At 51.1% G+C, this 24,549-nt stretch overlaps 1 protein-coding gene across 4 annotated transcripts in view; it reads right to left on the bottom strand.

Annotated features, from left to right (window-relative positions):
- The window catches only part of PAX7 (paired box 7), a 100,435-nt gene extending 79,116 nt beyond the window's left edge, over window positions 1-21,319 (bottom strand). For 2 of the 4 annotated variants that reach the window (XM_056332157.1, XM_056332160.1), the window contains exons 1-4: window positions 21,235-21,319; window positions 19,057-19,292; window positions 18,265-18,394; window positions 17,128-17,256 (exon numbers count right to left, since the gene is read on the bottom strand). In XM_056332157.1, the coding sequence (XP_056188132.1) occupies window positions 17,128-17,256; window positions 18,265-18,394; window positions 19,057-19,292; window positions 21,235-21,319 (580 nt within the window). Of the gene's footprint in view, window positions 1-17,127; window positions 17,263-18,264; window positions 18,395-19,056; window positions 19,293-21,234 lie in introns of all 4 variants that reach the window. The other 2 variants (XM_056332158.1, XM_056332159.1) reach the window with 2 other exon arrangements.
- Between the last annotated feature and the right edge of the window lie 3,230 nt (window positions 21,320-24,549).

The following is a 24,549-nucleotide window of genomic DNA, read 5'->3' as shown; positions in this document are numbered from 1 at the left end:
AACCCAGTGCTCAGAGCTGTGTCTTGTTAATGAGTGTGCAAACAGGCTCTGTGAGTGCCAGAGACCAGCTAGACTGATCCATCATGCGAGTTATCAGGCCCCCAAATGCTGTTACAGCCGCTACGGCAGCTGGGCCAAGACACTCTCACCTCGGAGGGGTCCCCTTTATGTAATAAGGATGGAGGAGACCCACAGACACCCAGGACTAGGACATGAAGGCGAGGACCGAGGTGTTTGGGTGGGCTGGAAAATCTCTGCATTCAGGTTTGCGCCCCACCTGGGCTATTTCTTGCAGTCTGCACCCTAGAAGTTATTTCAAGGGCCAAAGTGATGAGAAACTCACTCTTTCCCTGTTTTTTCTACTGTCCAGGCAACAAAATACCCTGAGATCATAAAGCTAAAACACCGACAACTGCCAACACACATTAAAGCCACTCTCCCCTTCCAAAACATTTTAAAACTTTTCTGAATTAACCTTAATGAAGGTGGAAAACATCTGAAAGAGGTGAAGGGAGGGAACCGAGCGCTCGTACACCTCATCACAATTTTATGGGAGAGAGACCAAAGCTGCACGGTATTACCCAAATTTACCCAAACACTACTCAACCCTGTCTCCTCTGGCCATGACACAGTCTGGAGCTGGGAGCAGTCGGTGAAAGCGAGCAGACCTGCAGCTTTGGGCATTAATTTTGGGACTTTTCCGGGCACTCAGTGCCAGGTTTTCTGTCCTCTGCCCCTCTCCATGGGATGCTTGGGGCGTTTCTCCCTGCCACTGCGCTCTGACAGTGCAAGGCCAATATCCCAGGGAAAGGGGAAAAAAAAATAAAATAAAATAAATCCATCAAAGCCTATTAGTTAAATTGCTCTGTGCAAACCTAATTGACCACGAGGGATCTCCTAGACAAGCAGGCCATAAATCGTGATTTTAACAGCGGCAGGGGGAAGGAAAGAGGAGGAGGGGGGAAAGGGAGAGGAGGAAGAAAGTTTGCGATTGCTGGGGATCATTTTAGGCGACTGCCTGGCTGGAGGCTGCGGAGAAAGGAGGGCTGATCTGCAGCATATGGTGCAAAGAGCCAGTGCTGGGGGTGGAAGAATAAAAACCCCGAAGGCCGCAGATCCTAAGGAGCTATTTATTCCTCCCCCTGCAGATGTACATTAATGCAGGAGGAGTAGGGGGAGCAGATCTTTGGGTTGGAGAAAGAGAAACAGCGCTCCTTCCTTTTAACATGCTGTTGTCTGGCTTGATCTTGTCACTCCAAAGGGACCCATTCAGAGGTATTCATGCATCTGCCTCAGGGGGACAATGGGACCTTAGTTTATAAACTGTCTGTCCAGTTGCCTGCGGCCTTTAGTCCTTTTGTTTTCGCTTCTCTTAATAAACTTTTTGGGGGAGTTCATCAATACGCTTGAATAGCTGATGTTCTCATTCTCAGAGAGGGGAATAACAGAAGGTCTCGAAGGTTTTTTTGGTTGTTTTTTTTTTTTTTAATAGGGGTGGGGGTGGGTTTTTTCCCCTTAAAGGGGAACCGAGGCTTGAAAAGCATCAGAATAAACCCTTTAAAAAAAAAAAAAAAAAACACACAACTGAACCAACCCCAAACAAAACCTCTATTCAAAAGAGATGGAGAAATGCGCAACATTTAATTGCGCCCCCCCCCCCCCGCCGAAAGCAATTTTTTTCCTCCTGCCGACAGAATTAAGATGATCTCCGCCTAATTTTACAGCTCTCAAAATATTTTGGGTAGGGGGATTGGGAAGGAATTTCGGAGACCAGGCTCATTTCCAGGGGATTTAGGGCTGAAAGCTGGCTCTAACCTTTCCCCCTCCGTTCCCCCCCATTCCCCCTTCCCCCGGCAATTGCAGAAATCGCAGCCCAACCGATCTATTTACACACACACGCTCCCAAATCGCCGGGAATGTCCCCAAACCGAAGTCGCTGGCCCGGCCCGGCCCCTCGGGCAGCCGGCGGAGCCCTCCCCTTCCCCGGCGCCTCCTTTGTAGCCGAGCCCGGAGGCCGGGGGGGTGCGGAGATGCCCCGATTTCTAAGGCACAGCCCCCTCCCCGTGCCGGCTCCCTCTCTCCTCCCTTGATTTCTCTTTTAAGGCGTTTATTTCCCTGGCAGCGCCTTCCTCCCGCCCCGCACAGCCGAGGGAGCGCGGCTGCAGCCCGGCGCGGAGGCGATGCTCGGCTGCCCCCCCGCATCCCCTTCCCGAGGCAGCCCCCCACCAACCGCTCTCCCCAGTGACTCCAGTTCAGCGTTTTAAGGCCCTAATGAGTGTTGACAAGTTTAATGAGTTTGTTTTAAAGAGGAAAAAACTGGTCAAGTCGAGATTTCCGAGTCAAATCCATTAGGGGATCCCATTCAAACCCCTCCTGACAGCTCAGCCGCTCTCACACTTCACCAGCCAGCGCAGGGCCGGGCTGCTGTGTGAACCCGAGCCCCCCGCCCCACAGCGGGGACACTCCCCCGGGAGCCCCCCTAGCCGGGGGTGCCGCTGCCCAGGGGGAGCCGCCCGGCCCCGGCGCCTCCTGCAGGAACGGAGCGCGGTTTGCCGGGATGGAGGATCGGGCCCTCCCTCCCCTAGGGAGGGGGCGAGCCTCGGGGCTGTCCCTTAAAGAGGATGGAGAGGGTTCTCCCCCCCCCCCCGCGGGGGTGTAGGGAACCCCCTAAACCCGCCTTACGGGACAGGGACCGAGAGCACCCGGCAGCCAAAGGGGACCGTCCAGCCACGCAATAACCTCACATTTCTGTAGGAAATTTCATTAAACTCCCCACCATACGCACACACACACACCCCGCCTCCCCTCTCGCTTTTTGTCTCCCCCCCTCCACCCAACCTTCATATAAGCAAACAGCCCTATGAAGCCGAGGTGGAGGTCACGTTAAGTCATGCAGTCTGACTTGGTGAACTTTGAGCTGGGTGATTAGGAGGGGGGTTCTCCTTTTTCAATTTCTCCACTTCCTAGGTCTCTCCATTGTTCCAATTCCAAACAGCTGCTGGTGCTAATCTTTCGGTTATTTGCAATCAGGAGGAAGAAATACCCACACCCTAGAGTGCTCCGATATTAGCCCTGCCAGCGGAGTAAAGAGACCACTGGAAGCTGGGGAGATGGAGGAAAACAAAACAGACCCAAGTTATTGAACTCAGTTTGACTCTGAGCCTTTCAGGTACCTCTCAATCTCAAATCCGCGCCGGCAGAAAGCCATGGAAATCAGGCTTACAGGTACCACCACATCACTTAAGGCCAGGCCTGATTTTTTTATATTTTGCCCCAAAGGTTAAACACCTCCATCCACTGACAGTCTGGCCAGGGCTGGAGAGAAGGCGGAGGGGGGGAAATACCAACCGAGGGTGATCTGGGAGGAAAAGAAACGACGACAAAAGCCCAGTTGGAAGCAAACCTGGAGAGCTACGCCCAGGAGGGTTTTGCTTGAGCTGGCTCTGAAGGATTTTAATTTTTTTTAAGCTATTATTAAGAAGGGATGGAGAAACTAAAGGGTTGGAGGAACCTGCAGTTGCCCTTGCACAAAAGAAACCATCCGACTTACATGTGTGGAGGTGGTGACAGACGGGAGTGCTCTGTCCCATACGAGCGGATAGGAGATCCCCTTTAACTCATTTATTCCCCTAATAAATAGGGCGATGGGTGCCGGGTAACGATGGGTGCCTCCCTTGCAGTATCCCAAAGGAGAGACAGGAATCACCCCCGGCTTCCCAGGCAGCAGAAACAGCATCACCAACTCAAACCTTTGCCAAGAGCCTCACAAACCAGGCTCCTAAAATTGCTAGGGTGGCCCCACACGTGTCCGGGCCGGGAAGAAACCGCCGTTTTCTCGGGGGTTTATTAATATGCTGCCCTGGCACTGCCGGGGGGAGCCCATTAGGCCTTGATAGTCTTACACAGCCCCTGCCTGGCCCGCAGCCCTCTCACCAGCAACGCGGAGCTTTTATTGGTTTACTTAGGTGTTAATCCCTTAACAATCAAGTTGTCTGACCATGGAGCCCCGTCTCTATTCTTGTTTACATCTAATTACGGGGCTGAAATGCCACTTCCCTTCCCACCCGCTTCCTCCCCTCCCCAAGCCTTCAAACCAACTTTCATTTCACCCCTTTTAAGCAGGTAAAACCCCTTCTCCCGGGGAAGCAATTGAAGATAATTACAGCAGCGGTGGCTCGGCAGCATCTCGGGCGGCTTTGCCGGGCGCAGATGGCTGGGAAAAAGGGAGGCTGGCCGGGGGAGGCAGGGGGTCTGGGCCCCAAAAAACCTGTCGTACCCCCCCCCCCCGCCTCCCCGTAGCACAGCCCACTTTTGGAGGTGGCGTGGCCCTTCTCTACTGCATCCCCCCTCCCACACCCCGACGGTCCCAAAGATGTGCAGATGAAAGGAAGAGCTCTCCTATCCCTCTGTCAGAAGCATCTCAGAGCTTCCCTTAATTCAATTAAAGCTCGTAACTCCAGGAAACCAGCGGAGATCCACCCGAGCAAGCCAGTAGCCAGGACTAACAAAAGGACCTTTCTTTCCAGAGGGCGTAGGGACCCCGCTGGCCCGTGTGTCATCCACACCCGGCGACTCCTGCCTCGCCGGGGTTAACGATTCAGCCACCACTGCGAGCTCTGGGACTGCAACTTGGCTTAGATAGCGTCTCAGCCCTGGGGCAATTCCTCTAAATCAATTTTCAAAACAATCAGTTTAGGGGCTTTTAATTAAGCTTTAAACCAGTGGTTAAAAATAGCAGTTTACTTCTTTGGGATGCAAACTAGGCTAGCGTAAAAATAAATCAGAGACGGGCCCGCTGCCTTTTGAGATTCAGGGAGACGTAGATTATATACGTCCCAAGATTACGAGGATTTTTTTTCCTTTCTTTCTTCTAATACTTATTCTGTCTCTCACGGCAGCTGCTCTTTCCCTGCCAGGCAGTGAACTGTCCGTAGGACCGCAAAGCCGAGGGATGCCGTGCAGCTTTCCCAAAGCAAAGCAAAATTTCGGCGAGGAAACCTCGCCACCCCGGTCCTAGATCAGCATCCCGCTGCCACCAGCAGGTTCACCGCCTTTTTCTGTGTATCATGAAGGGGGGAGGGAAAGAAAAGTAAAATAACCTCAAATAAACTATCCGGCTGGGCTTGTGCAAGGGGGGGAAGCCCAGCCAGCCCCTCAGCCCGCGGATGGGAGCTCTGCGAACCCAACCTGCTCTCCACAAGGATGAATTTCCCCTTAAGAGATGAATTTAGGCTCCTTTTGTGCCTTTGTAGTTTAAATCGGGTCCTTCAGGTTCTTCCCACCTCCCCGCCACCCTCTTCCTTTGTTTAACACTTCTGTGCTCACAGCGAAAGGGATGCTCGCAGGGCCCAGCCTGAAACACACGCTCCACACCTTGAAATCCCTTAAGCTGGAGCAGGTTTTTGGCTCTCCAGCCTCGGCCGGGAAGCAGATGCTTAAACGCAGCTCTTGCACCAAATGCAGCTCTTTAAAGGGACCACTGCGCTAGGTTGATTAAAGAGTAATTAAGGGCGGTGGGACTCCTTTGGTACCGGCTTCTAGGACTCACCGTACCCGGAGGATTTCTCCCTAGGTGAGCCAGATAAATTACAGATAGGGCTAAAATAACTTTTGTCCATGCCGGGCCGGGATGAGCCTGGACCGCAAATCCCTGCTCAGCAGTGGCTAATGAGGCAGTCATGCAAAACGCAGCCAGTTAAACCTGAAAAGCAGCGGTGTGGGGGGACTTCTTCTCCTGCCAGACGCGCTGGGGCTTTGCAGGCAGGTTCACTAACCACCACATCACCCCTCGACCACCCTACCACCCCCCGATTCACAGCCCTTCTGCGGGGCCAAGCCCGGGGAGCAAGCGGGGCTCCTCGGCCTAACGCGTAGCCGAGACCTTGACCCAGTTTACTCCCAGTTTAGGGAGAAAATCGCCAGGGTTTTGCTCCGTCTCCGTGCTGCTGCAGCAAGGAAAGAGTGGGGGGATTTCCCCATGCCCTGTGCCAACCAAAAACTCTGCGGGGATATCTTGGTGGTATCCCCAGCCTGGGGAGAGATGCCTGCGCCCAGCCCGGGGAGGATGCACAGGTCGGGGGAGGGGGGGAACACCCCGCACCATCCCGGCCGTGCCCTCGGGAAGCAGTACTTGGGGTTTTCCTCCTTTAATTCCCTCTCAGCGGGAGGAAAGACCCAAATTTCCCACGGGGAAGGTAGAGAAGAGCTTTTAAAAAAATTAAATCTCACCACGAGAGAAGGGGGGAGGGGGGGCGGGAATAACAGAAAGCCAGTGGGAGCTTTCCCCGATCAACCTGTTCTGGGGTGGGGAGGGAGCAAAACCTTTCCACAGCTGGATTAATTCCCCCCCCAAACTCTCTCCTTCCCCTTCCGCGCTACTTTCAAGCACTTTCTACTGCTTTTCCTCTGCTCCTTCCCTGAGCATCCCCCCCCCCCCCCCCCCGCCCTACCCGCCAGCGCCTTCCCCCCCCTTTAGATCTCAGCGTGTTTGCTCTTGACTTCATCCACTAAGTCAATAGTTTGGAGATGCCCTCATCCTCAGAGGCCCGAGCCCCCGTGTCCCCTCCCTGTTTTCTCCTGCGGATAATGGCAGCCTTTTGTCGTGTAATCAAGCTCCCGAGGGGTTGGGAGACAGATATAGATTCTTGGCATTTGTCGGTGAAAATGAAAGCTGGATTAGGCAGAGGCGGCTGCACACTCCATGGTAAAGGACAACAACTATTCCCCCATTGAAAGTCCCATTCTGGTTTGGTTATTTTATCTTTAAAAGTTGTTTGTATTTCTAAAGTGGCTATTGATGCACTTAGAAAGTGTAGCAAGCTGTAAAGCCTCGCTTCAAATGAAAGGCGGACAAAAAAAAAAAAAAAAGGGAGAGGAGGTTAAGGGGAGAAAACAGAGTGAGAAAAAAATACCGTCAGAAAAGGAGGGGGGAGAGAGGCGGGGGGTGGTAAAAGAGTTAAAAAGATCAAATTCAGCCTGGGTAAAGTTTAAAATCGGAGAGAAAACTCACGAAGTCGCAGAGCCGGGAGAGGAGCGAGGCCGCGGAGGTTTCGGCTCCGCTTTTTACCTTCCCTGCCTCGCAGGGAAAAAATAATTCCAATATTGAGGTTTCCTTGCTGACGGGGGGGCGTTGACGGGGATATTTTTTTTTCTCCGCGGGGGACACTTGACTTTTTGCAACCGAACTCTAAACCCAACCAGCTTTCTGCTCTGCGCTCAAGTTATTTTATTCTTTAGCAACTGCTCACTACCACCACCCTGTTTTCCCCCTTGACAGAGATTTGCTGAGACGCTCTTGCCAAGCAGAATTGGGGAAGATTGTCCATCTCTGCACTATTAACCTTTGAGCATTTTTTCTTGAGAAGCAAGGAGATTTTGACATTTTATGTATATACTTATATATGTATGTATAATTTTCCCCAAAACATCACTTGGATTTAACAATCTTGGATCCCTTCGTCCTTCAGATGCGTCTTAATCTGGGGCTGTACCGTCTCTCCCTCTTTACATACACTCCTCCAGTGAATAGGGGGCGGCAAGATCTGAGTTATTTTGTTCGTTTGTTAAAAATCAACAACAACAACCACCTACATTTGTTAAAACCTCCAAACTTTTCTCCTCCTTATGCTGGAGTTTCAGGAATGGAAATTGCAGCTTACCCGCTGCGAGCATATTCAGCCGCACGCACAAGGGAGGGTTTGTGGCTGGAAGGAGATTAAGGGGAAAACTCCAGGAAAAAGAAACAGAGCAACAAGGTACAATCCAAATATTCACATTCTTAAAAAAAAAAAAAAAAAAGCTTCAAATAGCTCAATAGCTCAATTTGCTGCTATTTAGCATCAAACAAGCATCTTCTCGACAACTGGGGAAAGTGCTTAAAAAGAATTAAGTTACTGCACGGAAAAATAACGAATCCCTTTGCAAAGCGCCAGCCTTTTACTAAATACGCGAGTCTATACGTGTGTATATATATACATATATATATATATATATATACAGTCCTTTAACATCACCGGCAGCTCCGGCTATCTGCCCTCTCTGGATAATTTACACCATACAAAGGTTGGGGGCTATTAATCCCGTCCCCCCCAGCCCCCATTCCTATTCATGTCAGTGTTTCTTTCTTTTTCCAAGCAATCAAATGTGCCGGAGACAATTGTAGCGAATTTAAACATGACTGTCCCCTGAATATCCCTCGACATCGAAGTGTCCTTTGTACCTTCCCCCTCTCCTTTTAAAGATGCTTATACATTTACAAATGCAAAATAATGCAGCCAGTGGATCTTTATTAAAGTGCAAGACGAGGATCTGGTATGATTTTTTTACAAGAAAAAAAAAAATCTTTACGAAGTTGTTTAACAGTGGGAAGTTTCACGGACTATTTAAGGACCCTTCTAACTTTAGGCGATGCGAAAATCACCCGAATATTTTTAACTCCACTCGGAGGGGAGTTGCTCAAAAGCAGCTTCTCATTGAGCAATCCTGTCGAGTCAACTTTCCTCTCTCTCCTTTAATTCCCAATAAAAATGCAAATCGATTAGTCCCCATAATGGGAAACGAAATAAATAAATAAATAAATTACAGAATTGCTGGCGCTCCGGACTTTCCCCTCCACTCTAGATTTGGACGCCAGTGGAAACCGCAGTGGGGCAGGTTTCCCCCCTTCCCTTGGAAAACAGGGAAATAACATTTTCTGGGGACACAGCCGCCCCCCCCCCCAGGTTTGGGCACCGCGGTTTCATAAGCGGCTCCCCCCGGCTCTGCGCTTCCCCTCTCCCTCTTTTAAAGATGCCACCAGGTCACTTTGATCCGCGGTCTTTAGGGTCTCCGGACAAAGGCGGCAGTGAAGGCTGAAGGCTGCCGGGTGTCGTCCCCCCCCGCCCCCACCTCGCCCGAGGGGAGCCCCGCCGGCAGCCCTGCCCTCAGCCCCCTCCCCAGGGTCAGGCAGAGTGCTGCCTTCCAATTTTAGCAACAGCAACAACGCGGGGGGGGGGGACGGGGGGGGGGACGGGGACGGGGACGACGGACACCAAACCCAAAACAAGAGTGAAAACCAAGAAGGGTTTTTCCTCCCTCTTCCAGAGAGCAGGAGCGAGCCCGGGGGCAGCGGACGGCCAGCTCGAAGCGGGGGGAGCGGGTGTAAAAATAGTTCGTGTTTCCCCTGCCTCCTCCGAGCCCCCCCGAAATATCCCTCGGGGCTGTGGAGCATCCCTCCGCGCCCTCCCCGCCTCCTCCCAGCCCACCTCCAGCGGGGCAGGGCAGCGGGGGGCCGAGCAGCCATAGAAGAGGCAGCCACCTCTCTGAACCCCAGCTCTTCCCCCCCCCCCTTTTTTTTAACGTTGACAGGTGGAGGTGCAAGGGGAGCATCCCTCGGGTGGGATGCTGTTGAGGGGAGGGAAACGTTCCATTTCCAGCGCGACCTCCTCGCGTCACTTGTCCTCTCTTTAGGAAGACTTGGCTAGGTTTTTTACTTTATTTATTTATTTATTTAATTTATTTATTTTAAAGCCCTTTCCCTCCTCTCAAGCCCCAAACCCTCCGGGAGCCCCAGAGCTGCGCAGCCCGGCCGGGACCGCAGCCGCGCACAAAATGGATGAGCTAAGATGTCTCCCCAGCCACAGACTTCATGAATGAGCGACCCCCTTCCCCTCTCCCTCCCCATCTCCGGCTATAGATTGATAGATATAGATATATTTCATGAATGAGCCGAGGGTCCTTCCCCGCCTCCCCCCTGCCTTGGCTATCCCTGCAGAGCCTATAAACAGCAACGGCCCTTTACAACAATTCATCACAGGACCCAGAGCCATCCAAGCAAGTAATATGTAGCCTCAGATCTAGTATGTCCCACAAGACAGAGCGCCTGCTAATTAATAGACAGTGATTCCTGCAAGCAGCCCTAGCAGTCTGTAATATGATGAACTTCCTTTGTACCGGTGTCACCACAAATGTTTCTGATAAGGAAAAGCATCCAAGGATCAAAGACTATAAGCTTCTCAATTTCCTCAAGCTGCCTCTACTTTTCCTCACCTACTTTTTCTCCCCCCCTTCCCAGCCCCTCCAAGGAGCTGCAATCCTCCCTCTCCCTTCCGACAGCCCTGAGGTCCGCTCCAGTGCAGGGGGCAGCCCCAGACTGTACCCCCAAAATCTTATCACCATCACTTGCACGTTCATAGTCTGCCTTTAAAAAAAAAAAAGCAAAAAAAAAAGCTCCGATTCCGGTCCTCGCCCTCCCCCACACCTCCGTATCTCTTCCCCACTTCTCCCCAACTCCGGGTGACAAATGTCTTTATAAACATGCATTAGCTGACATCTAATTTCTTTTGTGGCAAGATCATGCAAAGTGCGAGCGCACAGGCGAGCCCTCCCCAGCGGGTACCATCCTCGGGTCGGGATGACCTGGGAAGGAGGAGGGCTTTTTTTTGGGGGGGAACAAGCTGGGAGGCCGGGGGGGGGGGGGGGGGGGGCGGGGGATGCAGCAAACCTCCCACCCCAGGGCACGCCGGCAAAGCCGCATCCCCACCCCAACCTCTCCTCCCTCCGTGAGCTGCACCTGCGCTTCCCAACTCCTTCATTTCTTTTTTTTTCCTGGGCTGATAGGGGAGGGGGGAGACCAGGAGCCCCCCAAAATCCAGCCCCCGAGGGCTCTGCTTGCTCCACCTGCATCTTCAGGCTCCTGGGAGGGGGAAGCGATGCCCGGCCGGGCATGAGCAGCTCCCACTCGGGAACACAGGGCTTCCCCCTCCCTGTCCCGGAGCCTTCCGCTGCCTCCAGGCCTGGGATCCCCCCAGCTTCTTCCCCCACCCAAAAACCCCCAAAAAACAAACAAACAAACAAAAAAACCCCTACCCAGAGCCCAAATCAGACTGAAGTTCAGAATAAATTAAAAAAAAAAAAAAAAAAAAAGCAAAACCCAGCAGTGGAGAGAAATGTGGCAGATGACTGAAATGGGCTTCTTTATATATATATATATATTTAAGAATAGACTCTATAAATATATAATATCTCTAAAGCTCAGGTCTTAAGAGGGTCCCTTATTTGCTTATTTCTTTTGTAGCAAACGTAATTTTCAGAAAGATACTTCCCCCCCCGCCTTACCCTAATGCTCGAGTAAGTACCTTACAGCTTTAAGGCTAGTGTTATATGTGCTTTAAAATCCTGCCATGTAAATTCCCCTGAAAAATTTGGAAAGCTTCTCGGGGGGGCTTGGGTGGGGGGGGACGGGGGGGACGGGGAGAGGGGGAGGGGGAGAAAGGGGAGGTTAATCCGGGTTTAATGCTATGATGCAGTCACAGGACCAGGGCTAGGCTGATTGTGTTATCTCTTCCCAACATTTGGGTCTCCCATATTTCACCCAGCCAAATAGCTGCGAGAAAAAAGTGCGTATGGAGGCACTCCTGACGCCTCAGGAAAATATGTTATTAATATCTAAATAACTTCCCAATACTGTCTCTAAATCTCCCCTTCACCACTCCAGATGATGAATTCGTTTGAAGTGTTCTCCCGTCTCATCTTTTCAGTGTCTCTCTCTCTCTCTCTCCCTTTTTTTATAACCAGGCTTATTTCAAACTGGTAAATATCTAATTCCTTTAACCACACTGCAGACACGTCTCTCCCCTCTTATATACAATTCTCATTTGGAAAGATCCATATATACATATCTCTATAAAAGAGAATAAGCCCCAGCACAGCCTTAAACTACTTCTTTAAATTATTTGGGGGTTAAGAGCAGGCTTTTTTGGGGAATCTGTTTGTTTCCGAACAACCCCTGCACACACCTGGATCACACATTTCTCTCACGGCCTTCCTGCTGCTTAATTAAATCTCTGCCTCCTCTCTCCTACCCCAGTTACGGGCGAAGCCTGGGATTAGAAATAGACCTTCCAGCTTCCTTCCTCTCCTTCTCTATCACGGCATCCATCTCCCCCGCATCGCCAAATATCTACTTCCTAACCCTCCCAGTACAATGTAATCTACCATCCACCTTTAATTTATAGATTATAATGCCTAGAATGTATTTCCTTTCCCGACCGAACTGAACCCCGGGCACCCCACCTGCCAGCCAGCGCTTCTGATATCAATATTTCCCTTATATTTTCCCCGCTCTGTAATTGAACCTATTCTTCTCCCCCAAAGAAGAGGGGGGGCTATGTAGAAAAGGAAAAAAACCAAACAAACCCTGGATCACAAACATCTCCCTTATATTATTTCACTTCCTACTGTATAATTGAACCTCTCTCCCCGCATCCTTGTCTTAAGTTTGTTTTTTAAAACGTCTTGTATTAGATTATACTCGTTTATTCCCCCTTCCAACCTTATCTCTCCTCCTCTCTTCTCTCCTTCCCGTCACACTTGATTTAGGAAGGAGTTTATCTTGCAAACATTTGCCTACTTTGTTTATGTAGACCAGGTTCTGCAGCTACTTGTTCCCAAAAGCCACTGTTTGCCTTTGTAATTGTTATCTGTGTTTATTGTTGTACCTCATTTGTCTCAGCTTTTTTTGTGACATGTAAGCTCCGTGTGTGCTCACATCCAGCCCCCCCTTCCTTCTCCCTCTCCCTGCCTTTTTTTTTGCCTCTCTTCTCCTTTTCCCTCTTCTCTCTCCCTGAAATATGCACAGAATAACTCAGCCTAAAGCCAATGAATTGCTTGACACTACCCTATCTCTTTCCTGCCCCCCATTATTAGAGCTGATCCCACTCGCAACACTCACAAATCCCGCCTGGTCTCTGTTTGATTAGATTGCCAACCTTTCGTAATCCCTTGATTTGATGAAGTGTCTATTCTCGCCCCCCCCGCCCCCCCCCATCTCCCTTCTAAACATACATTTACAGAGAAAGCGCTTGTTGGTTTTAAATCAATGCAGATTGTTTGCTGATAAATTGACTCCATATCCCCTCTTCCCACCCCCGCACCCCCAGCTTGGGAAACAAAGCCCCTTTCCAGGTGTGGGGGGGGGTCCCCCCTCTTTCCCCCTAGCCCTTCTCCGAGCCTAATTAAATTTGGCAGGACCTTGCACACCCAGTCCAAACAGCTCCCTCCCCGCCAAACCCCTATATAAGCAGCAGCGGCTGCTACCAAATTAAATTGTTATCACCTCCAAGGGTCCGAACAACCCCCCCACTGCTGCTCGCACCTGTACGCCTTTCCCACCTCCATAAAAATACACACACACCCCCTCCATCCTCGCCTTTCCCTCCCGGCTTTCCCACCCTATGCATTATTTTCCACGCTGCCACGGGGCGAGGGTGGGTATCGAAGCAAAAATCGATCGTTGGGAGAAAGTCCGTGCAATCAAGAGGAGTTCAGAGAAATAAATTAATTTAAAATCTCTGTTTTCATTCCAGACATAACCCGATGCCCCCCCCCTCCTCGGTACCCTGCCAGCACCGCCCAAGCCCTGAGCATCCTTCACCGGCATCCTGCTCTGCATCCCGAAGCGGTACAGGGCGCAGGACCGGCTGCCCCCACCCGTGACCGTGGCGTGACACGCGAGCTGCCGAACTTCCCTCTCCTCCCTTCGCCTTCCCCATAACCCCACCGACACACACCGTCCCCCCTCCCCTTCACCCGCGTCTGGTTGCAATTAATACCCCGCCAGGATGAGGCCTCGCCCCCGCCCCTCCAGCACGAAGCGCTGAGCACCTTCCCCAGCACCCCCTTAGGTTTGGGGTTGCCCAAAGGACCCCCCATCCCCACCCAGCACCTGGGATCTGCGGGGTGTGGGAGAACAGCGCATCACCCACGCGTGACCCTCCCTAATAAACCCCACCAGTCATAATAAATAACAACAACCAAAAATAATAACAACTCCGTCTTAACAAGGATAAAAAAATAAAAAAAAAATAAAGTGAAGCCTCATGAATATATGCCCAGGGCTAGCTGGAGTGAGCCGTTTAAAGATGAAAGTGCAAAGAAATAAAGGCTCAATTTAATCTGCCTTAAAACCCTTCAACTTAACGTTTGTGCTGGGAACTCAGAGAGTGAGTACTGATTGGGGATAAATACATTTCTTAGCATGCCTTGGAGCTATTACACCCTTCTCCAACACAGCTCCCTATTCAACAGCCACAGTTTTCATTACCAGCTCTAATAAGTCTTAACATTATTAAATGCCAAGCAGACGATAGAAAGAAACAGGCGCAGGGTGGAAGCTTTCTTTAACACTTAAAAAGAGAGAGCATTTAGGGCTGTCTTCCTCCGGCTCCCCGCAAGGAGAACCCGCAAATGGAGCAAAGGCGTTTGTCAAGAGCAAAAAGGCCAAAACAAAGTTTCCCCCCTCTCCCTCCCATCCGCAATAATAATAAAAACGCGTTATAAAAGAAACAAAACAACAACCCCCCAAACAAAACTCAAACCCACTCCGTAAAAACAGAGCTAGAGAACAAGTGTCAGAAGCGCGTTACTATTTTTATTTCATTGCAGACCAGGAAAATCGGTAGGACTGGGGGGGCAGGGGGAGAATAAATCGCTAAAGACTATTATTTTCCGGGGGGGGGTGGGGGGGGGAAATTAAAATGAAAAATATACAATGTACACTCACCGCCTCCGAGTCTTTTACAAGTTGAATCATCAATTACCTTAATAGGGCCATTAAAACTTTTCCGGACGCGAAAATATATACATTGACGGCAGTAAATTTAAAAAAAATGAATGGTTATTTTTTAATCGCATTTTATCTGGGGGATCGCGGCGCAGGACCCAACCCGCTGCCAACTCGCCGCTTCTGCGCCTGATGCTCCCCCCGCCAAACCCCCAAATCGGAGCCTTTTTGGGGTGATTTCTCCGCAGTCTACAGACTCAAGGCGCGATTGCGGGGGAAGAAAAAAAAATAATAACGACTGATAAATGGGGATTTATCTCAAGGGATGGGAGAGGGAGCGGAGCCTGCGCGCTCGGGGGTACCGCGGCGCTCCGCGGGCTCCGGCATCAGGAATTTGCCCAAATTAGCCCTCGATTCAAACCGGGCTGGTTTCATAAAGAAATGGGGGCTCGTGGTTTATTTGTCCGCGATATTACCCATGGAGGAAGAAGAGAGCGTTTTGTTTTGCTTATTAACACGCACTTCTGCATGTTATTAATGAATCAAAAGCCTCCGGCTCCTTCACTCTTTTTTGGGGGTGGTGATGGGGAAAACACGCACGGACAAGGGAAAAAAATAATAAATCAGCAGTTTAAAAACGATTTTTTTTTTTTTCAAGCGGTGAGATTCTAATAAAATAAATCTTAAACCCAAAAATCCGACAAACACCCCCACCCCACCCCCAATTAAAAACACCCCAAAGTGATGGGGGGGGAGCTTTTCGCGGGCACAATAGCCCCGATTTGCAAATGAGCATCGCCTGTTTCCAAATCACAAGCAACATTTTGCAACGTCCAACGGCTATCCTTTTTCCAACAGACGGTCCTATAATATTACAAAACTATCTAACAGCAGGGAGTTTTGAATAATTTATCTCCCTTTCTTCCCTTCCTTGGCCCTTTGTCCAAACTTTTTCTCCTCCTTGCAGAATTTTGAATGAGAATAGACAAGCCCTCCCTCCCCCATCCCTTTACTCCATTTTTAAGGCAGCCTAGGGTTTTCCCCCCCTTTTCCCCCCCCCCTTTCTCTCCCCCCCCTTTTTTTTTTTTCCTCTCTTTTTTTTCCCCCCCTCTTCTTCTACTGTTTGCTTTTGTGGTCAGGAATCTTTTACTTATAAAGCTTCAATAGACTTGAAGGTCTTTGTAAGTGAAGTTCATCTTCAAGGTTGGAAAAAAAAAAAAAGGATCAGATCCTTAAAGAAACCCCTTTTGTGCACCTTCATTTAAAACTCCCAGTAACGTTTGATGGTGACACGGAGAAGTTTTTTCTTGCCCCAAATTCCCCCCACTTTAGTATTTCCCCACTCACCCAGGCCTTCCCAAAATGAGGAAAACTTTGTAGCTATTGAGAAACTTTATGAGCAATCCCTCCCTGCTTCCCACCCCTGGGCTGGAGACCCTCTCCATGTGGAAAATACCTCTCACCCCGTCCCTCTTGGCCCGACACTGACGATATCACAAATCCCCCAAAACACCAACCGACACAACCCTGACAGGCCCGGACCATCGCCATTTTACCATCAATTTTGGAGAAAAATAGCAACCCCCAATTTCCTGATGCCTGTCCCCAAGACTTGGATAATTGCCATTTCCCCACCAAAAGAAGCGCTGAGCTCTGCGACACGAGGAAATAATTTTCTGCCCAGGCTGATACAGCAGCTCCTCCCTCCCATTGCTCAAAACTTCCCCTTCTTTGCAAACACACTCATTGATAAACCTCAATTATGCCTCCTAAAAATGCCACCTTTCTCCCCCCCCCCCTTTTTTTTTTTTTGGGGGGGGGGGGGGGGAAGGGGAACTTCAGCCTCCACTGAACTTGCCAAAAATCAAATTACAAGTGCCACAATGGCTGGCTCCGGCCATGCCTCATCCCCCACCCCACATTTCCAGCACAGGAGCTTGAAAAAGTTTAATTTTTCCTCCCATGAGATGGAAGTGCCAACTGTGGGAGACGATAACAGGGCCCTTGCTCTCCCCCACTGCCGGCCTGGCCTTAAGCCTTTCATCACAAAAGCCAGATTTGTTTACCCAGCTTCCATTTAGGGGTGCAGATCCCCCATTTCCTCTGATCCAAGGATCCCCTACCTCCCCTCTGCACCTCCCCAGCGCCGGTGGCTCTGCGGCAGCCCCAGCGCAGCGCCGATCTTTGCTTCTCTAATTGATATTGATTGGCCAAATCGGTCAACTGTCAGCCCGTGTTTCAGGGGACCACTTAGAGAGCAGGAGAGAAATCTGTTTAACAAATTCATTTAGGAATCAGAGATGCCTCGCCCCTGCCATCTCCTTTCCCCCTTTATAAATAATTGATCCAGAGCAAAACACCAACAGCTCTTCCTCCTGGGAAAGCATCCTCAGCCCGCAGGGCTGGGTACCACCGTCCCCTCCCAGGGCCCTGCATCACACCCTCCGCTCTGCCATCACTCATTTTCCAAAAGGACAAATGCAAGAGGCTCTGGAGCCATCCCATCTTACTCTTGGTAGGGAGCGACACGTCCCCTCTCCCAAATGTCCCCTCCAGCCCAGCCCTGGGGCACGCACAGCCACCTTTACCTTTGTCACCCAGGATGCCGTCTATGCTGTGCTTGGCCTTCTTCTCTCCATCTTCCTCCTTCTTGTCACAATCCTCCTCTTCCTCTTTCTTCCCGAATTTGATGCGTAGCACACGGCTAATCGAACTCACTAAACCTCAGACAGTCAAAGACAAAAAGGCAAGTATAAGCTGCCTGGGAAGGCAAGGTGGGAGCTGGCCAGGAAAACCCAAGCTGGGGCCACACGACTTGGGCATGAGGCCTCACACATGCACGAAGGGCACCCGCACCCCCTTTTCCCAGGGGTACACACCTGCCTGGTCCTCTGTGCCTTCCAAAACATCCCTGAGCTCACTCAGGTGCCAAGGTGGATGCCCAAAGTTGGACGCACTTGTCGCCGTCCCCTTGAGACGCTTGGCACAAGCGGCACCCGGTTGTGTGCAACACCCCAGGGAGCATCGCAGCCGGTGGGACACCCCAGAGTGTGCACCCCCAGGGTTACCACCGTCTTTGTAACAGGGAAAGGGCCCCCGATACCCACCTACCACCCCAGTCCCAGACAGAACCTCACAGCCTGGATTCAGACATGGGCCCTGTCCTGATTTGGGGGAGAGGTGCCCTACAGAGGAGTCTCAGCCCCCCCAAAACAGAGAGGAACTCACAGCTAGGACCTAAAGAGCTCAGCAGACCCTAAGCACACCCCCGCAGGCCCAGTACTGGGGTACAGGGTATCTTTCCTCGGGTGATGGGGATCCCTGGCCGATGGAAACGCCACTTTGCAGCCCTCACTGAGGAAGCAAGTCCCAGCAGGGCAACCAGGGTCCCCTGTAACGCCAGAGCTGGGGTCTGCCTGCATGCCGGCTCCCTCTGTATCAAGAGAACCTGGCTTTCAAGGGAGTTGGAATAAGTTGGGAAAATTGGTTTGTTTGTGTGTGTTTTTCCAGCAGACCGCAGCGCGGCCAGGGCACAACACCCCCTCACCTGCTGTTTATTTGCTGCTGTGAGTTTGCTTGAGGTGGGTTTTTCCCCCTCCTCCCTTATCAAAGCAGAGGCTGAGAGGATGGCTGTAGCCTCTGGAAACATTTTTGGTGGCAATAATAATTTCCCTCCATGTTCCTATGGGTATCAGGGTGTCCTTCTGGCCAAGCTGCCTTCTCACCTGAGGGCACGGTGCTCCGGTCGCAGTGCCCATCCTTCAGGAGCCTGTCTCTGATCTCCCAGCTAAACATCCCAGGATTTTCCCGTTTGTATTCCTCGATTTTCTTCTCTACGTCGGGAGTTGCAACCTGCTTTTGTGATCAAGGGACACCGGTGTGTGCCCGCGTGTGCAGAGAGAGGGGAGAGAGAAGAAAAAAAAGCGCTTTTAATTGAAAAAGAAAAGGTGTTCAGCTCAGTGCAATCCTCCTTGCCCTGGCTGCTAGTTTTGGGGTTGAGAATAAGTATCTGGAAGGGGGGAAAAGGAGGAAAATTAAGCTGGGGAAAGGCCCTCCTTTCCCAAATGTTGGCCATCCTAAAAGTAGATCCTTTGGGGGCCAAAGAGATCACCCAGGATGGACTTATCCTGAGCCCCAGGGGCAGAAGGAGGCAGGGAGGGGGTGCAGGGGACGCTATTTTTAGTGAGGTTATATACACCCAGGGATTTATTATTCCCCAAAACATCCCGGCTCGCCTCCTCCCCAACACCGGGGCCGAAGCAAATGCTTGAACGCGCGCCACTTGTTGCACAGGAGAAAAAAAAATCACTTTAATTTATTCATAGCCTTCAACTCGGCACTGGTTTCTACCCATCCGAGCCTGAAAATTGCAGCTTTATTAAAGCCCTTTCCCCTCCTCCCCGTTTTTCCCTGCGTACCCATTTGAAAATCTTAATACACTCCCCACCCCCCCAAAGAAATATTTCATTTTTTTAACATCAGGAGATGGTTTAGCTCAGCTCCCGCATTGCACTCACCCTGGGCTTGCTGCCTCCGATGGCTCCGGGACGGATGGAGCCCGTCTCCTGGTACCTGCAGAGGATTTTGGAGACGCAGCCGTGGGAGACCCGCAGCTGCCGGGAGATCACGCAGGGCCGGATCCCGTGGTGAGCCATCTCCACGATCTTGTGACGGATGTGGTTGGGCAGCGGCCGACCGTTGATGAACACCCCGCCGAGCTGGTTCACCCTGCCCTGGCCCAGCGGGGTGGAAACTGGAGAGCAAGGAAAAAAAAAAAAAAAACAAAACAACAAACCAAAACAACCCAACAACAACAAAAAAAAAAACACCCAACAAGGGGGGAAAAAAAAGTTAAAAGAAAGGAAAATCCAGCAAAACGGGGCACAGCCCTCCCCACATCTTCAGCTTCTCTCCCGGTATTTGAAAGTTTAGAAGAAGGGAGAAACCTCTTGCCCATTCCCCCGGGTGTTTGTCCCGGCAGCACGGGGAAGACTTTTCCCAGCGATAGATGGAAAATAAAATCAGCCCGTGACCCACACGCCCGTCACCCCGCTCTCCGAGGTGGCCGCTACGTTTGTCTCTATCCCTATATTTTTGGCATTTCACACCTATATTTTAATTCATACCCGACCTTTTAAATAAGGGAAGATTTAAACCCGCATGGCAAAGCCCCCCCCAAACTTCCCATTTCCCCCAAAAGCGCGCTACGCTTGCTTCAAATTACGGAGCTATCTGCTTCCCAGCAAACTTTTGGAAATAGCTTTTTAAATACCCTCGAGGGGCTTTTTTAGTTTAGGTTTGGTTGTTGTTGTGGTGGTGGTGGTGGTTTTGGTGGGTTTTGTTAAGGGGCTTGGGGAGGTGCGGAGCAAGCGCCGCTTCCCCGACACCTTGCAAAGCGCATCCCCGCCCGGAGCGGGGACCAGCGGCTCCCTAACCCCCCTCCCCAATTTGTTTAATATCTCGCAATGTAGATCTTGCAGATTAATGCGATTTCACAGGCTGGAAATTAAAAAAAAAAAAAAAAAAGGCGGGGCGGGGGGGAGAACTCAGCTGGGTAATTTGCAGAAAGGCTGGAGGGGGCGAGGGACAGGGAAGGCGAGGGGGGTGATTTTTCTCTTTATACAAAGAAAAGTCGATTCCAGAAATTGCCTCGCGATTTAACAAGAATCATGCACCACTAATTCCAAGTCACTTGGCCAGCACTCCCTGGATATATCATTATCGACAGATAACACTCGAGTGGCCAATTTTACATTCAAGAGGTACTAAAACCGCCGGCCGCTCTCTCTTTTCATTATTCCCAGTCATGTTGTGCAAATATTGTTGTAATCCTTTGATCCTTTCCCTTGCCGTCTGTTTTACTTCATTTGCTACAGAAAAGCACTTCAACAAATCCCCCCAGCTTGTATGTTTTGCAGCCTGCGTGGTTTTCCACAGGTTTGAGTTTCGCCACTTGATCACGGTCAGGATGAAATTTTCCTGTTTAATAAATGCGGGGAGAGGGGTCCTGCTCTAATTTTGCCTTTTTTTTGTGGTGTGTGCCTAGAAATAATAACCCCGTAACACAAAGGAAAAAAAAAAAAAAAAGCAGATGACGGGGGAAGTTGATGCACTGCGAGGTGGGGATGACACTTAGCGAGGTGACAGCTACAAAGTCCCCCCCCCTCTCCCCTCGCCAGTCCCGGCCAAGGACATCTCGGCTGGCCGCAGCTGGAAGTACCCCCCGTTTAGAGGTTTTTGCCCTTATTTTCCCGCAGAAAAGTTGAAATAAATGAGTTGGGTTGGTTTTCCCCACCTTTTCGGGGAGATTAAAGCATCGGGACACTTGCGGGTTTAAAAAAAAAACCAAAACAACAAACACCACCCCCCAAAAAAACCCAACCCCAAGCCTAAAAAGCAACCTAACCCATGAGAATTTGCCCCCAAAATCTGCGGGATGCCTGGAATGACTTTAAATAGGGGGAAAAAATAATAATAAAAAAAGGCGAAGCCCGGTAATTTCGCGGGGGGCAGCCGCTACAGCGGGAAGGGAAGGGGCTAAATATTAGCGAGAAGTTGGATGCTCAGATCGGGAACCCCGCCCGGCTGCAAAGTTTAGCTGCATCCCCCACCCCCGGCAGCCCATCCCGTCCCCTCCCGGGTTATCCCGGGGTGCTGGCGAAGGAGCAGGGAAGAGGGGTGCTTTCCCCACCTACCTTCCAAGGGGAAGCCTGTGCGAGGGTAGTTTTGCCCCGGAGCCGGGCGCATCATCCGAGGCACCGTCCCGGGCAGAGCTGCCATGGTGTGTGTGGGGGTCGGGGCAGCAGAGAGGGTCCGGTCCGAACCGGGGGGGCACCCCTTGGCCCCGGGAGAGCCGGGGGGGGGCGGCGCGGGGGGGGCTGTGGGGATGTGTCTCCTCAGAGCCGAAGTGCTTCTCTCTTCCAGCCCGCGGCTGCAAAACAAGGGAGAAATCTTTGCTCCAAGGAAAGAAGAAAAAAAAAAAAAAAAAAAAAAAAAGGGGGTGGGTGGGTAAAGGGGGGGATCACCCACCAGAAATTCCTCTTAAAGTTTTAGGGCTATGTCACAACCGGCCTGAGCGGGCGCTCCGGAGGAATGTAACCCAGACTGCCGGGAGAAGCAGACACATCCAAAGTTGCCTCGGTGCTGGGCTGGGCTTAGGGCTGGGGGGGGGGGGGGGGAGGGGGGGCGTGGGGAGCCGAGTTTCCCCCCTTATTTTGTTGTTGCGTTTGGTTTTTTTTTGTTGTGGTTGTTTGTTTTTTTTTTTTTTTTTTAAAGTGGTTGGTGCCGGTCGCTTAAGGGATGCTGCTGATGGGGAAGGGGGGGGGTAGTAGTGGTCGGGGGGGGGTGGGGGCCGGGGGGGGGGTGGGGGGTGTCAGATGGAGGGTTTGGAAGTTGTTAAAGCCTGAAGTTGGGGCCGTGGGGAGGACGAGCGAGCTGTGATAGGCTCCAGCTCCTTTCTTTTATCCGCGGCCGGGGAAGGGGGTACCACGGCGGGGCCGAGGGACCAATAAGAGCCCGCAGCATCCCAACGCGCCGCGCAGCCACGGGCTCGCCGCCTGGTTTTTTTTTTTTTCCTTTTTTTTTTTTTTTTTTTTTTTTTAAGATGTTATTATTCATTACTAGGCTTGGCTTCCTTTTGATTGAAAGCTGGGCGCCCCCCTCCCCCTGTTTGAAAAATATATTGGGGTGAAAGGAGCGAGGAGGAAGTTTAGGAAAGTTTTTTTGGGTGTGTGTGTGTATATAAATATATATATATATATATAGGGTGGGGTTTTTTCCCTAAGAAAGTTGGGCATGCCTAGAGCATCTGTGCGAGTCCCAGCGGGATAAGGCCGGTCCGGTGGCTGCAGTATGGGTTAAAGTGTTAATAATATAGATAATAAAATAAATAACATAATAAATAACACCACAAATAAATAAAAATAATAATAGATGAAATAAACCCGAATAAAATAATAATAAAATAAATAATAAAATACCCCCACTTAGCTGCTCCTCCACTCCCCTGGGAGAGGGTTGGACCCTCTGCCCAGCAGTGATGGTTTGAGGCTCATCCCGCCCTGCTCGCAGCATCGCCGGCCCGCAGCATCCCGCCCCCCCCGTTATACGGGCCGGGGTCTGCGAGCAGCTGAGCAGCCCCACCGCCTCCTTTCCCCAGCCCCAGGTAGCCCCCTGCGCGCCTCCCTCGTTAACATCACGTCTTTAATTAAAAGACAGGCTCCGTGCTGCTCAGCTGGTATCTTTTTTTTTTTGAAGGGGGGGGGGTTTGGGGGTGGGGGTGGGGCGGCCGGTGCTCCCCGCTGTTCTCCCGCAAACTGCCCGCTCGCTCGCTCGCTCGCTGACCCGGGTCGGGCTGAACAAATAGCCAATGTTTTCCCCCCAAAATAGGAGCGGGGCAGGAATCCTCCTCGCAGCGGGGCATGACGCCAGGGCTCACGAACCCTTTTGTTTGCAGCTGTAAAAGGACTTGCCGTGCAAACCGCTGGAAACTTCTCTTCCCCCTCCCCTAAAAGCATCCCGGGAGGGGGGAAGAAAGCAGCCAGCGACACTTCTGACCTGTCTGGACCCAAAATGCGGTCCCTAAATCTCCTCCCTGTCCGCCCCCCCCCCCCCCCCCCCGAAGGCATCGCCACCCCTAATCCCCCCCTTCGCCAGTGCTGGTTTTTGCTTTGAAATTAAAGCCCTGGCTGGACCCCTCCCAGCCCGGCCACATCTTCATCGCTCACCTTCTTCTTCCTCTTCTCCCGCAGCCGCCAAGCTCAGCCTAAACCCGCACCCGCCTTTGCTTTTCTCACGTTTCACGCCTGAAATTCACCCAAACCCCCAGAAAAACCGCGGGACGGGGACAGTGTGGGGGAACCGAAAAAAAAAAAAACCCCACAAAAAACCCAATATTGAAATTCTTTCCAAGGTGTCAAGTTGCTCCCAAAGTCTCAGCCCGGCTCAGCCCTGACTTCGGGGCTCCAGCAAACGAAAATCAACCCCCTCTCCTCCCCCCCGCCCCAAAAAACGCCAATTCCCTAAGTTTTAGGCAGAAAAATAACGGGCAGGGCTGAGCTGGACCAGCTCGCAGCCCTTTCTCAACCGCATTCCTCCAGCGCGGCAGTAATTCAATTATTTGCCTTTCATTTGCTTAGATGGGGGGTGAAGAGCCTGGGAATAAAGTTGAAAATTAAATGTTTCTGCTCTCCCAGCACCGGAGGAAGATTAAACTCAAGCACCCGAGCCCGGGTCCTTGCCTTCCCCGAGCTCTAGGGTTACCTCGCCGGGAGAAAAACCTCTCACATCAAACACAGCAGTTGTTTTCCTTCACATCTCCCCCCCTCCTCGAATTGGGGCAAGATTTGACACTTTCAGCCAAAAAAAAAAAAAAATAAAAATGCCCAAACCCTTCACTTTCTCCTCCAACACTTGCTGCCAGCTCCGGGCAGCCACTAAGCAAAGAGCTACCTTAATATATATAATTTTTACTATTTATTTTTATTTAAGCGATGCTGTGGCATGTGGCTGCAGCCCCAAATTTTGTTTCGGGGGAGAGGGGGGCTAAGGGGGTGCCAGGGGACTGTCACAGCCAGAGGAGGGGGGGACACTCCTGCTGGAAAGCAATTTCACAAATCATTTTTCTAACAATTAAGGAGTGTGCAGGGGTGAAATGGCGATTTCACATGCAGATCTGGGGGCCGGGGTGTTACCTGCGCACCCAAGCAGCCAGCTGAGAAAGAGGGAACCCCTCTTAATTTTTTTTTTTTTTTTAATATTTTTCCCCCCCCTTTTTTTTTTTTTGCCCAGTGCTCTGCTTCATTACCCATGTTCACAAAAGAGAGACCCCTTCTTTTTTCTCCTGGGAGCAGCGAGCAATAGATTAAAACAAGCATCAATCAGGAAAGGAGCAAGTAACTGCTTAAAGGAACAGGGGCAGAATTCCTCCCCGCTTCCCCCTTTCCCTGCGCATCTCCATGGTTTCCTAAGGTATGTTTCTGGTTGATAAATGCCGTATATCGCTATTCCCT

This window comes from Falco biarmicus, chromosome 3, assembly GCF_023638135.1.
Source record: "Falco biarmicus isolate bFalBia1 chromosome 3, bFalBia1.pri, whole genome shotgun sequence".
NCBI classification, from domain to species: domain Eukaryota; kingdom Metazoa; phylum Chordata; class Aves; order Falconiformes; family Falconidae; genus Falco; species Falco biarmicus.
Note: the sequence above shows the minus strand (reverse complement) of the source record. Positions and strands in the feature narration are given on the sequence as shown.